Genomic DNA, 14,146 nt, shown 5'->3' on the forward strand with positions numbered 1-14,146 from the left:
TACTATTCTGCCTGGCTCGATGTGTTTAATAGAAGTGCATTCCACTGATTGTTGTTGGAGCTTGTCTTGGATATGACCTCATGACTCTTACACCCCAATCTGCAAACACCTGTGTATGTGCTTATGTTTACATATAATATGAGTCATCCCATTGATTTCAGTGAGATCATTCATGTACGTTCATTAAACACTATAAATATTTGCAGGATTGGGGTCTCAATACACAGTAGTGAGCAGGTGATGCACCAGAAAGATACTACAGTAGGGGTCCTAAAATTAGGGCACTAGGGAGGGAAAAATACATTTTTGTGATTCACCCCTTTTAAGTCACAGTTAGGGATTGATCCTTGGTATAGTATGAATTACAGACTCAGAGGAATTTCAGACTCCTCCTAGCTGGAGGAAAGGTTTTTTGGTTGCATTTGATATTACAATAAATGTTTGGTGTAACGAGAGAAAGGTTAAGTAGTTACCAAGGCCTGAATGCTTTGGAGTGAGGAGCAAAACCACTATGATTATTATTTTTCAAACACTTGCAGTATGTGTTAACTAGGAAGCCCTTTTCCAGTCCCATTGCATTGGACAGGTTGATCTCCAACTAGATACGATGGAGATTAGGAAGGTGTGATGAATTATATCCGATAACCATTATATTTTATCACATTCGGTAAACTTTCCTTCTCAACAAAAGGGTAGGCCTATGGAGGCAAATTCAAGTATTCATTACTTCTGTTAGAGAATGACAAAATAGTAAAATGAACATATCGTTAACTTTTAGCATTTTTCTGTGCAACTACTCTGCATGGTAATTCTAATCATGGAGTTTAAGACCAGAAGGGACAACCTGATCATCTAGTTTGACCTCTAATTCGCTATCATGCGCTGAACCTTTTAGGAGACAGCAGAGAAATTTAATATGTATGATACCCCATTAAAATTGTTTTCTTTTTTTCTTCTTTTAGATTCAACTTTCAAAAATTGGGCCACCTTTTATTATCAAGAGTCAACCTGTTTCAAAACCAGAACCTAGGGTTTCCCAGAGTACATCAGTCAGCAGCGGGAGGAACACGGGGGCTAGAACTCTTGCAGATATCAAGGCAAGAGCTCAGCAAGCTAGAGCCCAGAGAGAGGCTGCAGCCGCAGCTGCTGTGGCAGCAGCTGCAAGCATAGTCTCTGGAGCAATGGGGAGTCCCTGCGAAGGTGGGAAGACAAGAACACTGGCACACATCAAGGAGCAAACAAAGGCCAAACTATTTGCAAAGCATCAAGCCAGAGCCCATTTACTCCAGACCAGTAAAGAAGCAAAGTCTCAGCTCAGTTCAAAGGAAGGTCCTTCGTCCATAGAGACCACAACTCCTTCTGACACAAAGATTGAAGTTTCTACTGGTGTCATTATAGTTAATCCTAACTGCAGGTCTCCTAGCAACAAGTCTGCTCACCTCCGTGAGACTAACACTTTACTGCAGCAGTCACTTAACACAGCTGCATTGCCAGAAACTGCTACGGACATATCTGTGCACAGTTCTGATGAAAACATACCTATGCCACATTTGTGTGAGAAAATTATCTCATCTACCTCCACTGAAAATAACAATGTGCCAGTGCTTTATAGTAAAAATTCAGTCCCTGCGTCTGTTTGCAGCACTGCTATGTCGGGAACAATTCAAGAACTTCCCTTTGCAAGTTCTCTTGATAAATCCTCTGTTTTAATGTCTGTTGACAGTACAAACACAACAATTTCGGCTTGTAATGTAAACATGCTGAAATCCACCCAAGGGGTTGATACTCCATGCATTGCCATTGTACCAAAATGTATTGATAACACTATTGTTCCAACCTCAATAGACAGTACAGTCTTATCAAATTCAATTGATGAGAAAAGGTTGCCAGTATCAAGTAGCAGTGCAAATAATGCAGTCTCCAGTCAATATACCACTGTGCCGACTTCGTCCATTGCAAGTAATTTGCCAAATCATCTCCCAGGTAGTTCTGTACTGATTCCCCCAGTGGGGACTACTGCTAGATTTTCTTCTGATAAGATAGCCATAACTGGATGCAGTGAGCAAAGTACTGTATCCATTAACACTACTGTTAGAGCGGCTTTAAGTTGCAGTGATGCGGCTGCAGTAGTAGATTCTGTTGCAAGGCCACCCATTTCAATGTTTACTGGTAATATGGTGACAATAAGTTCTTACGACAACACTGCTAAATTAAGTGCTGACAACTTGGAAAAAAGTTCTGGACCACGAAACCGAATAGATCTGTCCAGTAAATCTCAGCCAGTGAACTTTACACAAACAGCCATGAACAGGTCTATACCTTGTAAAGTCATTGTTGACCACACTACGACATTAAATTCCAGTTTGTCACTGGCTGCTTCCATTGAAAATGCAGAAAACAGCATAGATCTGCAGAGCAGACTTGTGAGGGCAGAAACTGCCTTACAAAATATAGCATGTCCTCAGGTGTCTGTAATAAGCAGGCCTGAAATAGTCAGTAATGAAAGCCTTGAGCACAGTTCCAGCTTCATAACTGTTACAGCAAAGCAAGAGGGCAAAACCTTGCAGGCAGCTTGTACAAGTCTTCAAGAAGTGCCTCTTACTCCTCAAGATAAATTAATTGAGGTTGTTGCCCCCAGCCAAGGTTTTGTGGAGCAGTTACGAGGTCCTTCAGCCTTTAAAAGTGAAGCAGATGCTGCCTGTGTCAATCAGTATAACACTAATAACAGAATTTGCTGGCATGATGAAGAGGCAATGCACACAGACCAGCCAGTGGTCAGCCATCTTAACCCAAATAAGCATAAAGAATATACAGAGCAAAACTGTTTAAAAAATGTCAAAACTGAACCTTCAAGTTACACGCAAATGTCAGAGTTGCAGTCAAGGAGTCTTATGACAAGCATCGCTGTTCCTGTTAAATCAGAAACTACCGAATCTGACAAGTGCTTTAGGATGGACACTGAAGATTTTACCGGACGTGAAATGCCTAGTCAGACTGCAGAAATAGCCACAAGTGCACAGCCGACACAGACCTCCAAGACATCTGTTACGGATTCCATGGAGGACTCTTTGTCATTGACAACAGAAACCCTAAAAAGAGTTACAAGTGCTGGAAGCTCTAGCTGTCGTTTGTCATCGGTTGAGGCCAACAATCCTCTAGTGACACAGTTACTGCAAGGCAACCTGCCTTTGGAAAAAGTGCTGCCGCAGCCCAGATCAGGAGCCAAACTAGAAATTAACAGGCTTCCCCTGCCTTTGCAAACTACCTCAGTGTGTAAAACATCAGCATCTGAGAGAAGTATGGTTGAAAATCCTTCCAGCTCACCCAATCCAGATGGTAAAGGATTTACAGCAGGCAGCATCACCCCACTGCAAATTAGAAAGCGTGAAAACCATCCAAAAAAGCGGATGGCCAGGACTGTGGGGGAGCACACTCAAATGAAATGTGAGCTTGGGAAGCTATCAATGGACACAGATGTTAAAGTGGCTCCTTGTGTGATCAGTTCCAACATGAATCAACTAGGGCATGGTCAGCCATTTAAACAAGAGTGGCTGAGCAAACATGCAGTTCAGAACAGAATTGCTCACAGTCCAGAGATCAAGCAGCAGAAGAGGCCACTGCCTTCGTGCAGTTTTCAACAGAACTTATTTCACATTGACAAAAACGGCAGTTTTCATGCAGAAGCTAGTACCTCACACAGACAGCATTTTTACCAAATGTCCATGGCTGCAAGAGGCCCCATTCCTACGGCAGCTTTGTTGCAAACTACTTCAAAAGTCCCATCTGGCTGCAATGCGTTTGCTTTCAGTAGGCACCTGGAACAGAAGGGTTTGGGAGAGGTCAATATTTCTGCAGCAGCTCACCAGCTGAGGCTAGGAAGTGTTTTTTCCCCTAATATTCAAATTAAGGAAGGTGATGACATTGCTAGTGCCTCACAAACTCTCCAGAATAAAACATTAGTGCATCCTCCTCCTCCTCCCCCTATTCCAAACGCAGAAGTCCCATCTGATCAAAAACAACCGACAGTTACTATGGAAACCACTAAAAGACTTAGTTGGCCTCAGCCAGCAAGCATCTGTAGCAATATAAAATCTGAACCTGTTTCTTTTGAGGAAGGTTTAAGCAGCAGCTGCGAACTGGGCATAAAACAAGCTTCCTACGATCAGAATGAAGTAAAAGAACAGTTAAAAGCATTTGCATTAAAAAATGCAGATTTCTCTTCCTATTTACTTTCTGAGCCACAGAAGCCTTTTACCCAATTAGCGACTCAGAAAATACAAACACAGCACCCACAGCAGCAGCAGCTCTGTGGAAATTATCCAACTATACACTTTGGTAGCACAAGCTTCAAAAGGGCAGCATCTGCGATTGAAAAATCTATTGGAATTTTGGGAAGTGGCTCAAATACTGCTACAGGTCTGTCTAATCAGAACGTTCCGATTCCGGTTCAGAAATTTGCTGACAGCAGCAATGCAGATGAACTGGAACTGAAATGCTCTTGCAGGCTGAAAGCCATGATAGTGTGCAAAGGCTGTGGAGCCTTCTGCCATGATGACTGCATAGGCCCTTCAAAACTGTGTGTAGCTTGTTTGGTTGTACGGTAGAAACTGAATCAAAGATGCAGTATCCCTTCTCAGCTTGGGAGAGCAGAACAAAGAAGTGGAGAAATTGTAACATTTTAGGTCCCTTTTTTTTTTTTTTTTTTTCTGGTGATGCTTTGTTTCAGAATGTAGTTATTTCTGCTTGCATGACATTCCCTGGAAAGAAGAAGAAACCGTTAGAATTTCTTTTTAAAAAATAACAAACTTGTTACTAAGCTTCTATGAGCTTCCTTGCTGTTTAAAAGAAAAGGTATAAACATGTCATTCCTAGCTTCTATTTATTTGCACAAAGTGCAGCACACTATTTCCCCATTAATCTATTATGATAGCAGACCCTTTAGGTTAAGAATAACAGGTTAGTTGTATTCTCATTATTTCTAACTGCCGGGGTACTGCAAGTGCAGAGATAACAAGATGACTAACAAATTGAGTAAAGACTGCTTTGGGTAAAGTAGCTTGGTGTTCTGTTACAAATCACCTTCAGAGCTACTAAATTAACTTGCAATTTTTCTAATGATGATTGCTTTCTTGAACCCACCTTTACCATCCATAACTTATAGACGGTCAACCTAGCAAAAGAAAGAGAGAGACTTTAGACAGATTTAATTAAAGGAGTTTGCTCACTCCTACACAAAGCATTATGGAGGTAAGGTTTTAATTGTCAGCTGTTCTTGTTGATTCCCTGAGAATTAGATTTGTAAATGTGGTTTGATTAGCTGGACCATGTCTAGAATCTCTTGGCTTTAATGGAGTGTAGAGGAAGTAACGACTTCTCTTAGAGAGCTGAGCACCCTCTCTTTTTCCCTCTTCCCCAAACCTTCCCTGTACATCTATTGTGCTATCTATCCCAAACATATATGGGTCAGGTCTAGGTAACAAATAGGTTCTGGATTTCAATAGCATTTCCATGGCCTAAGGTTGATCCTAAGGTATAAATAATGATTTGAGGACAGATTATAATTGTGTGTTGAGGTGAATAGTAGAAAATCAGTTATTTTCCCTCCTATATGCTTTACTATCTATTTAAATATGTTTAAGTTTTGACTTTTTTAAAAAATTATTTTCAAAAATGACTTAACATTACCTTTTTCTGTTAAAGATTTCAGACCACCTATAGTATCTTTTGGAGAGTTGGGAGTAAAGAGGTGGCGGGTTTTAAAGGGATACTGCATCTTTTAAATAATCTTCAGTATTTATCCAGTACTGTATTTATGTTGAGGACTACAGCTGCATTCCAGATGCATTAGCCACCATAACATCAGAGGACAACAGCAGTAATTTTGGGGCCCTGTCCACCTAAAAGAAAAATATTATAAAGGGATAAAGCACATGCAGCTGTTGGGGACAGGAAAAAATCTTGCTGTTGTTTTTTACTTCAGATTCAAGAACACAAAATGTGCAGTACGAGTACCCCATATGCTGACATGCGGCTGACAACCCAAACAAATATGAGCATAGAGAACAACGTAATTTTTACCATTGCAGTAGAACCTCACTAATATATACACACCTTACCATCTGCACAAAAAGCAGACATTCTCTCCCTAGTTCTCAGTGAAACATGTAATAGCAGTGAGTTGAGGTCTCGTATTAATCAGATTTTAGTATTTATACAAAACATATAACACTACACATTTACTGGTATATCCGGAAGTATTAACATGAACAATAAAACTGTCAAATGAAAAAAGTACACTATGTGATACATTATACTTGTTTATTTATGATCTTTTCTTGCTTACTAATTTATAATTATTTAATTTGTAATCGGTCTCCCTGGCATCAGTGCATATTAGTGAGGTTCTACCGTATATGCAAATCCCATTTATTTTCTTTTGGGACCATTTTCACAAACATAAAATATACTATTCCTTTTGATTGTCTTAAAAAATTCGTTGGAACATTGTAGGAAGTACATTCCTGCCATAAGAAGTTCTGTGGTGCAACTAGAGTTCTGTTTTACTGTAGTAGTGACATCTAAGTATTAATTTTTGACACCATGTGATCCAAAGCTATTGACGATTCCATTAACAAAATTGTTGCTGATACAGTAATATATTTTCTGTATACAAAAGCACTCCTTTATGAAAGGTGAAAATCCCACAGATTTTCCACTTTTTCAAACCTTTCTGTGGAATGAAAAACAAACCAAAAATAAACAGTTGAAAAGTAATTTCCAGTGGTATGCTGATGGCTACCCAAATGGGAGCTATGATGGTCACATGGGTAAACATGAGTATATTGTAGTCATGCATACCAAACCATATTTAAGGAGCCTTCTGTATTGGACTTATATCCTATTGCATTTACATATGGTAGAGGTAGAATTTATTCCCTTAAATAAACAGATTGGCCAGTTTTTAAAATCATGATAACCTGTATTTATATGAACCCTCTGAGAGCTCAGAATCTTTTTACTTCTGGCTCAGAATCCCTTGTCCACAGCACGTATCAGTATCTGTTTTTACTTGCAACTTGAAATATATTCTACCCATGACTGACATGGTATTGAAAGAAAATGTAGCATCCAAAAATGTTTTATTTTGAATGACGGATGAGGGAGTAAATAATATGATATAATATGAATTCATGTCAATGGCATCTTTGTACTATGGTTGCAGTTTGCATATTTGAGATAAGATAAAATGTTATATAAAACTGCTTTGGACAAAATGATGCTAAGTAATATAATACAATTGGCCAACCCCCTTCATGGTGCCATTGCATTGACTTCTATTTGACATCAGTGGAGTTGCTTTAGGAATGAATTTCACCCACTATTTAGAAACATCTGGTGAGTGATGTAAGTGATTTATAGCCATGGTGTAAAATTCCAAAAGCATCTAACTGATTTAGGAGCCTGAGTCTCCTTTTAATTTTAAAATTAGTCTGACTTTTAATTTGAAAATGGGACTTATGTTCCTAAATAATGCAGGTGTTCTTGAAAATTGTACCCTCCTAAGGGCGTGTCTACATTACCGGCTGGATCGACGGGCAGCTATCGATCCAGCGGGGGTCAATTTATCACATCTAGTCTAGACGTGATAAATCGACCACCAAGCACTCTCCCATCGACTCGGTACTCCTCCAGGGCAAGAGGCACAGGCGGAGTCGACAGGGGAGCGTCAGCCGTCAACTTACCAATGAAGATACTGTGGTAAGTAGATCTAAGTACGTCGACTTCAGCTATGTTCATGTAGCTGAAGTTGCGTAACTTAGATCAATTCCCCCCCTCCCCTTAGTGTAGACCAGGCCTAAGATTAGAACTGAATTTTGGATTGCTCCTGTTTTTGTCTAATTTTGTCCCGATTTCAATCCCCATGTCACTCTGTTTTGTTAGTGATCGTGCAGTTTGCACTGTTGAACATTTAAGGTTTATGCACTGAAAAGTGGTGAGAATAAGCATTACTTAAGAAGACACCTCTGTGTGTTTGCGTGTGTCAGTCCATCCATCCTTCCCGCAGGAATAATTTACACACATGCATTTTTGGAAAATATCCAAAGTTTTTTCCCTAGTTGCAGCACTTTTGGGAGAGAGGAAGAAATACTCTTGTGCTCCTTCCTTCCTTTTTTTTTTTTAATCTGCTTATTTTTGAGGTGTGTCGTTAACATTAGGGCATTTGTAGTGTGTATGTTTGTCTGTTTCTGTGCAGAACTAATTTTCCAGTCAGAAATTCCCTTAGTTGAAATAATATAAAAAAATTGGTGAACTGGGCACTTCATTTCAGCATTCTGTTTACTTGCTGAGGTTTAGCACGTGAAATGAATTAACTTAAAAATAAGGTTGAGCCATAAAGCAGAATAATATCCCTTTTCTTGATGAGGGCTCTGTGTTGTTAGGGTAAGCTACAGAATGTTCAGATTTTTTCAGGGTCCTGGAATTCCTTGCACAGTTTATAAACTGGTGCATATGGTGCTTTGTAATGCAGTTTCTGAAGTAAAATTATCTTATGCTGCACCTCCCTTCCCCTTACAAACACACGCACAATTTCAAAATAGTTATTGTAGCCTCTGGTTTAGCAGTTTTACCAAGGTGTGGTGAAGTACCAGGATGAACACTTAAAAGCTCAAAAATGTCATCTAAAGGGATCATCTTAGCTGACACATGCGAACGGCCCTGCTTTAAACACTGAATGACTTTCTACGGTTTTGTGACCGCCGCACAGTGGTTTTTTATCTGTGTTTCTGTAGAACTTTGAGGGAAAGCAAAAAATAATATTCAGTGTGAATAATCATGGACCTGTGTAGCTAAATGTTTCTGAATCTAAAAATCCTGTTGTCTTCAGTAATCATGCTTTTGTCACTGTAAAACCAACAAAAACATTTTTAGTCTAATTTAAAGGAGCTGCTTCTTTTATAGCACATAATATTTCGCTTTGTACTATATTTGATAGTTACAGAATAATTTAGTCTGTAGAATAACTTTGTCGTATTTGTACTGTTCATGAATGTTACAAGAAAAGTGCTTTACTTTGTTGCCATAATTCTCTTGTACTGCTGTAAAATATTTCTTCTGCTTTACAGAAACCTAACTCAATTCACAATTTCAGTACAGGGTTTTTTGTGTTTTTTTTATTATTATTTTTTATTTGTCAGTGTTTTGAATGTTTACATCTGTTTGACATTAGCCATTCAATGCCTTTTTAGGGCAGTATTACTCCTGGAGTGTAACAGCAATGTGAAATCAACCCATATTTAACATGCATGAGAAATACAGATTTAAGGGGAAAATCCCTGACATGCATAGATTTATTTTTTTTCCATCAACATATGGAGAAGTAAAAACCCTCCTTCAATCCTCTACCAAAGAAAACATTATTCCCACAGGACAAGCTCAGAAATGGTTCTCTGAATCCTCGGAAGGGGGAGTAGTTGATTTCAGTGGGGTTGCTACAATTTAATACTGTTATGCTTGCTTTGTTACCTGACTAAATGTGACTGAGTGCAAGAAGCATTTTAACAATTTTTTTTTAAAGACAGTGTTTTCTTTAGAAATCAGGGATCATGCTTTCTTTAATGGTGCTCTTCATTTTTTATTTAAAAAAACAAACAAAAAACATTTGTTGCCTACAAAAATGACCACTCACAAAACCATAAATTAAATACATTGAGTTGTCTCCATATTTTCTCTCTTCTCCCTCTCCTTTTTCCCTTCCTGCTCCCCTGAAAATAACAACATGGGCTTCAATATTAAAATATTCTGGAAAAAAATAAAGAGATAAAATATATTTGTCATATGTTTTTCTTTTATGTTCAGTGCGTTATGTGGGGTATTCTGTCTGTGCCAGTTCATTGAACATTCCAGTCAGTGAAGGAGAAACAGAAGCGGAAAATCTGTACTTTTAAAAGTTGATGACCATTTATTGTATGATTGAGATTGAGCAGTATCTGATATAGCATAGGTATGACCATATTGAAATAATGAAAATAAAACTGGGTGTTAATATTTTGAGTTTTAAGTAGAAGATTTACAGAACATACAAAGCAGATTAGCTGCATTGTCTTTCAGTGCAACTCCTAGGTATGTACTATGTATTTTTGGAAACCTGACTCTCAGCACACATGAGCAGCACATCCTCCTCTGATCTCCCCCTCCCCTTTCCCACCAACAAAGAACAACTTAAAAGTCCATACCTCAGTGGCCCTTTGATAACAGGTTCCCAGTTCAAACCTGTTACCCAATGATGAACCCAGAGTTGGCTTATAAACTCTGCTAGACCAACAGGAGATAGAAATAAAGTGGAGAATTCATTACATTACAAACAAAATGTTTCTAGAAATTTTTCCTTTGAAAGAGCTTTGCAAACATAAGCCAGTTGTTAGGGTTGAGGGATAAGAGGGTGGACAGCAAGTAATTTTTTCCACAGGCCTGCTCAAAAATGCTAAGGCCCGCAATGAATCCCCAATGCCTTGCTGCACCTTTCCACAATTATTATTAATTACTATTTGATTAGTGGTAGCACTTCAGGTCCCCAGTCATGCATCAGGGCAACATTGTGCTAGGCACTGAACAAACAAAACAACAAAAAGACAGTGCCTGTCCTAAATAGTTGTTAATCTAATGACAGTTACTGTGATTCCCCCACCCACCTGACGTGCACTCCCACCTCCAGTTGTGCTTTGCAGGTTATCCAAGTCTGCCAGGGGTCTCAGCCAGGGTCTTGCAAAGCTTGGGGCTAGCCTTGTTTTATTTAATAGTAGTTGTTCGGCCATAGGCTGCAACAGTTTTTATCTTAACTCTTTAGGTGAACGGAGGAACTCCAATCAGAATTTCTGTACATTTTAAGAGCTATCTGTTTACTGTTGCACCTATGTTAATTTTAAAAACCTTCTAAAATAGCGTTCTGCAAAATTTTATTTAAACTTTTTAAAATAACATTTTATAGTATTTTGTATTCCTAGAATATCTTCTGTCTGCACGTTCCACTCAGTGTTCCCCAAACAGTAATAAATTAGTCTTCACAACACTCCTTTGAATTATCCTCACTTTTACAGTTGGGGAAATTGAGCCCCAGAGAAATGAAATGACTTGCCAAGGTCACACAGGAAGTCTGCAGCAGAACTGTGAGGAAAAAATCATGTATCTTTTGCTTCCTAGTCCAGTGCTTTAACCAGAGGATTATTTTGTATAAGTTTAAAATAAATTATGGATCATTTTAAAATAAAGGACAATGGGCCTTAACTGTCTGCCATAGTTAGTGGTGGGGAAGAGAATGAGAAGGAAGAACATTTGACTTTTAAAATAGCAGCAGTACAGTTTAATGTTCATGGAAAACTCGGGGTGGGGGGGGTTGCCTTCCACTGCAGCATGGGTTATTTGCAGGTTTAAACTAGTGTAAATGGTAGATTCTTTGTAACTGGAAGTGTTTAAATCATGATTAGAGGACTTCATTAACTCAGCCAGAGGTTAGGGGTCTATTAAGGAGTGGGTGGGTGAGGTTCTGTGGCCTGCAAAGGCAGGAGGTCAGACTAGATGATCATGAAAAGTCTGAGTCTCCAGTGCAGCAGAGGTTAATATTTATCCTGATTCTTCCAACATTGCTTTCTGTCTATCCATAGAAACAATATCTGTACTACCAGCAGATGGAGACAGGAGAAAATCTTGTGCAGATTGTCTAGGCCGGTAGAGTGCTCTTCTTCAAGTGCGTGCTCATGCTGATTCCATTTGAGGTGTGTGCGCACCCATGTGCACAGTCATTGGAGATTTTTGCCTTAGCAGTATCCGTAGGATTGGCTGTGGCACCCCCTTGAGTGCCACACTCATGCACTGGTATATTAGGCACCACCAACCTTATGCCCTCTCAGTTCCTTCTTACTGCATGTGACGCTTGATCGGACCACCTCATCTTGCATTGCAAGAGCGTTAGTGGTTCTTTACAGCCCATCATCGTGCAACAGGCCAATGCCTATTAGTGACACCCCCGCTCCCCCCGTGACAACTGTTTGAAGTTCTTAGGGCAGTCCCATAGCAAGGACAAGGGAAGAATCTGTAAACTATGCTCATACTAACATAGTGCATACTAACTATTCACAAACAAATCACAGTGAAAGGCGGATGGGAGACAAATGCATTAATATTTTATAGGAATGGCTGAGGTGCTCTCAGTTTTCGTGGAAAATACTCAAGAAATTGGGTGGTGGATGCCACCCTTCTAAATCTTAAATAGCACTTTGCTCTGCCAGCAGTTCCATTTACTTCAGCTGGGCTACTCATGGCGCAAGTTAGCATTCCTGAATAAGGCATCAAAATCTGGCCCAAAGAAATTACCACTTGGCTAGTTTCTCCTGATGAATCACATGTAGCTGGCTTGTTTAACTGGAAAGTTAATTGGTTTAGTCGCCCAGGATGAAGTTGGGAAAGGACGTTTAATGTTGGGTTGAGAAACTGGGGGAATGGAAGGATCATAAGATTCCCAAGAGAAATAGAGAATGTGAAAATGTGGTGGGATTGTGATGTGTAATAATTTAAACACATACACATCCAGGCATTGTTGTAGACACCAAGGGGATGTGTTGTGCACATTGCAGGGAGTATGGGCTGGAACCATGTGGGTCTCACAAAAAAAGACCCCTTCCTCAACTGGGGTGCATGTCCTGACTAGCAAATTATTATGGGGAAGTGTTTTTGGTGGGTGGGATGGCCCCTGTCATGTGCATTATCAACCATCCAGTTCCATGGGAGGTCAGGCAGCTGTTTGTAGCAGATTAGGAAGTATGGATAATATTCACAGCTGTCAAAGATCATGTAGATGGTGGGTTAGTCCATATTGTCACACATGATATTCCAGACCACTTAAACAGGTTGATCATAGTGAGTTCTTGGCAAGAGATCAAATGGACAATAAAATGTACAAGATCAGTAATGATTGGTGACTTCAACTACACAAGTATTGACTGGTGAAATGTCTTACTGGGATACAATTTAGAGAAACAGTTTCTTTACATCTCAGTCCTTCCTGTTCTTTGCCTGTGTTACGTAATAGTATAGCATCCTGTGGGCTTTAATACTTTGATCTCATTTCGGTGGTTGGATTTGGTGTGCAGATGCTGAGTGCATTGGTGCCCTGCGTTGTATAGAAGGTCAGTCTAGATGAGCTGGTAGTCTATTCTGGCCTTCAATTCTATAACTGACACCGTAAATATTAACATAATGGCACAACTTCTCTGAAATACACGAGGGGCTGCTCTTCACATAGTCCTAAGCATCAGAGCAAAATTAGCTAAAGAAGTAACTATAATACAGCCATTAAGTAATTGTGATCATAATATAATTAAGTTAAACATTTCACTAGTAGGGAGTGTATCGAAAGCTATCGCACCAAACTTTAGGAAGACTACTTCAAAAAATAAGGAAGTTATGAATGAAGTGGCTGAACTGCTAACAAAAATATGCAACCTGTCTTTAAAATTAGCTGATATACTGATTTTTAAATTAGCTGATAGAGGACTGGAGAATAACCAACATTGTATCTGTCTATTAAATAGGCCCTAGTTGTAATTTTGGGAATACATACAAGTTATTTCAGTATCCAGTAAATTAACTGGAGGTGAGCAGTGAGGTGACATAATCTGTGGACAATATAAAATTAGGTTAGCTGAGATTATAGATTGTGAGGGTTTATAGAATAACCTAAGAAAACCTTCATATATATATTTCTCAGTCACAACAGCAATATGGGTCTGATTCACTGCTGCTTTGCACCTTGTGTAGTTATTGACACTAGTGCAAAGTGGGTGTAAAAGGCTATCATCACAATGGTCATGCTTGATGTCCACTTTGAACTCACATTACGCTGGTGCAAATGATTATACAAGGTGCAAAGGAGTGGTGAATTGGACCCTCATACTTAGTGATGTGACTTCTGGGCAGCTGATGCTAAAGAATTGCAACTGGGAAATAAAAAATAATATTTTCGTTTGTGCACACAGGTATTCAGAGAATCTACTAAAAAAAATCAAATTGTGGTGTGTGTGTTTTGATTGACTAGCTATTTGCTTACAATGTGCTGGTGTTGGATTTCAATCAGAATTACTGTGTAGAAGGA

The 14,146-nt window shown here is 39.3% G+C and overlaps 1 protein-coding gene across 6 annotated transcripts in view; it reads left to right on the top strand.

Moving 5' to 3' along the window:
• The window catches only part of ASXL3 (ASXL transcriptional regulator 3), a 151,616-nt gene extending 141,782 nt beyond the window's left edge, over positions 1-9,834 (top strand). For all 6 annotated transcript variants that reach the window (XM_065585458.1, XM_042857081.2, XM_065585456.1 and 3 more), the window contains one exon: positions 963-9,834. In XM_065585458.1, coding sequence (XP_065441530.1) covers positions 963-4,604 — 3,642 coding nt within the window. In that variant the 3' untranslated portion in view covers positions 4,605-9,834. The remainder of the gene's footprint in view (positions 1-962) is intronic.
• The last annotated feature ends 4,312 nt before the right edge of the window (positions 9,835-14,146 follow it).

Source organism: Chrysemys picta, chromosome 2, assembly GCF_011386835.1.
Source record: "Chrysemys picta bellii isolate R12L10 chromosome 2, ASM1138683v2, whole genome shotgun sequence".
Lineage (NCBI taxonomy): Eukaryota > Metazoa > Chordata > Testudines > Emydidae > Chrysemys > Chrysemys picta.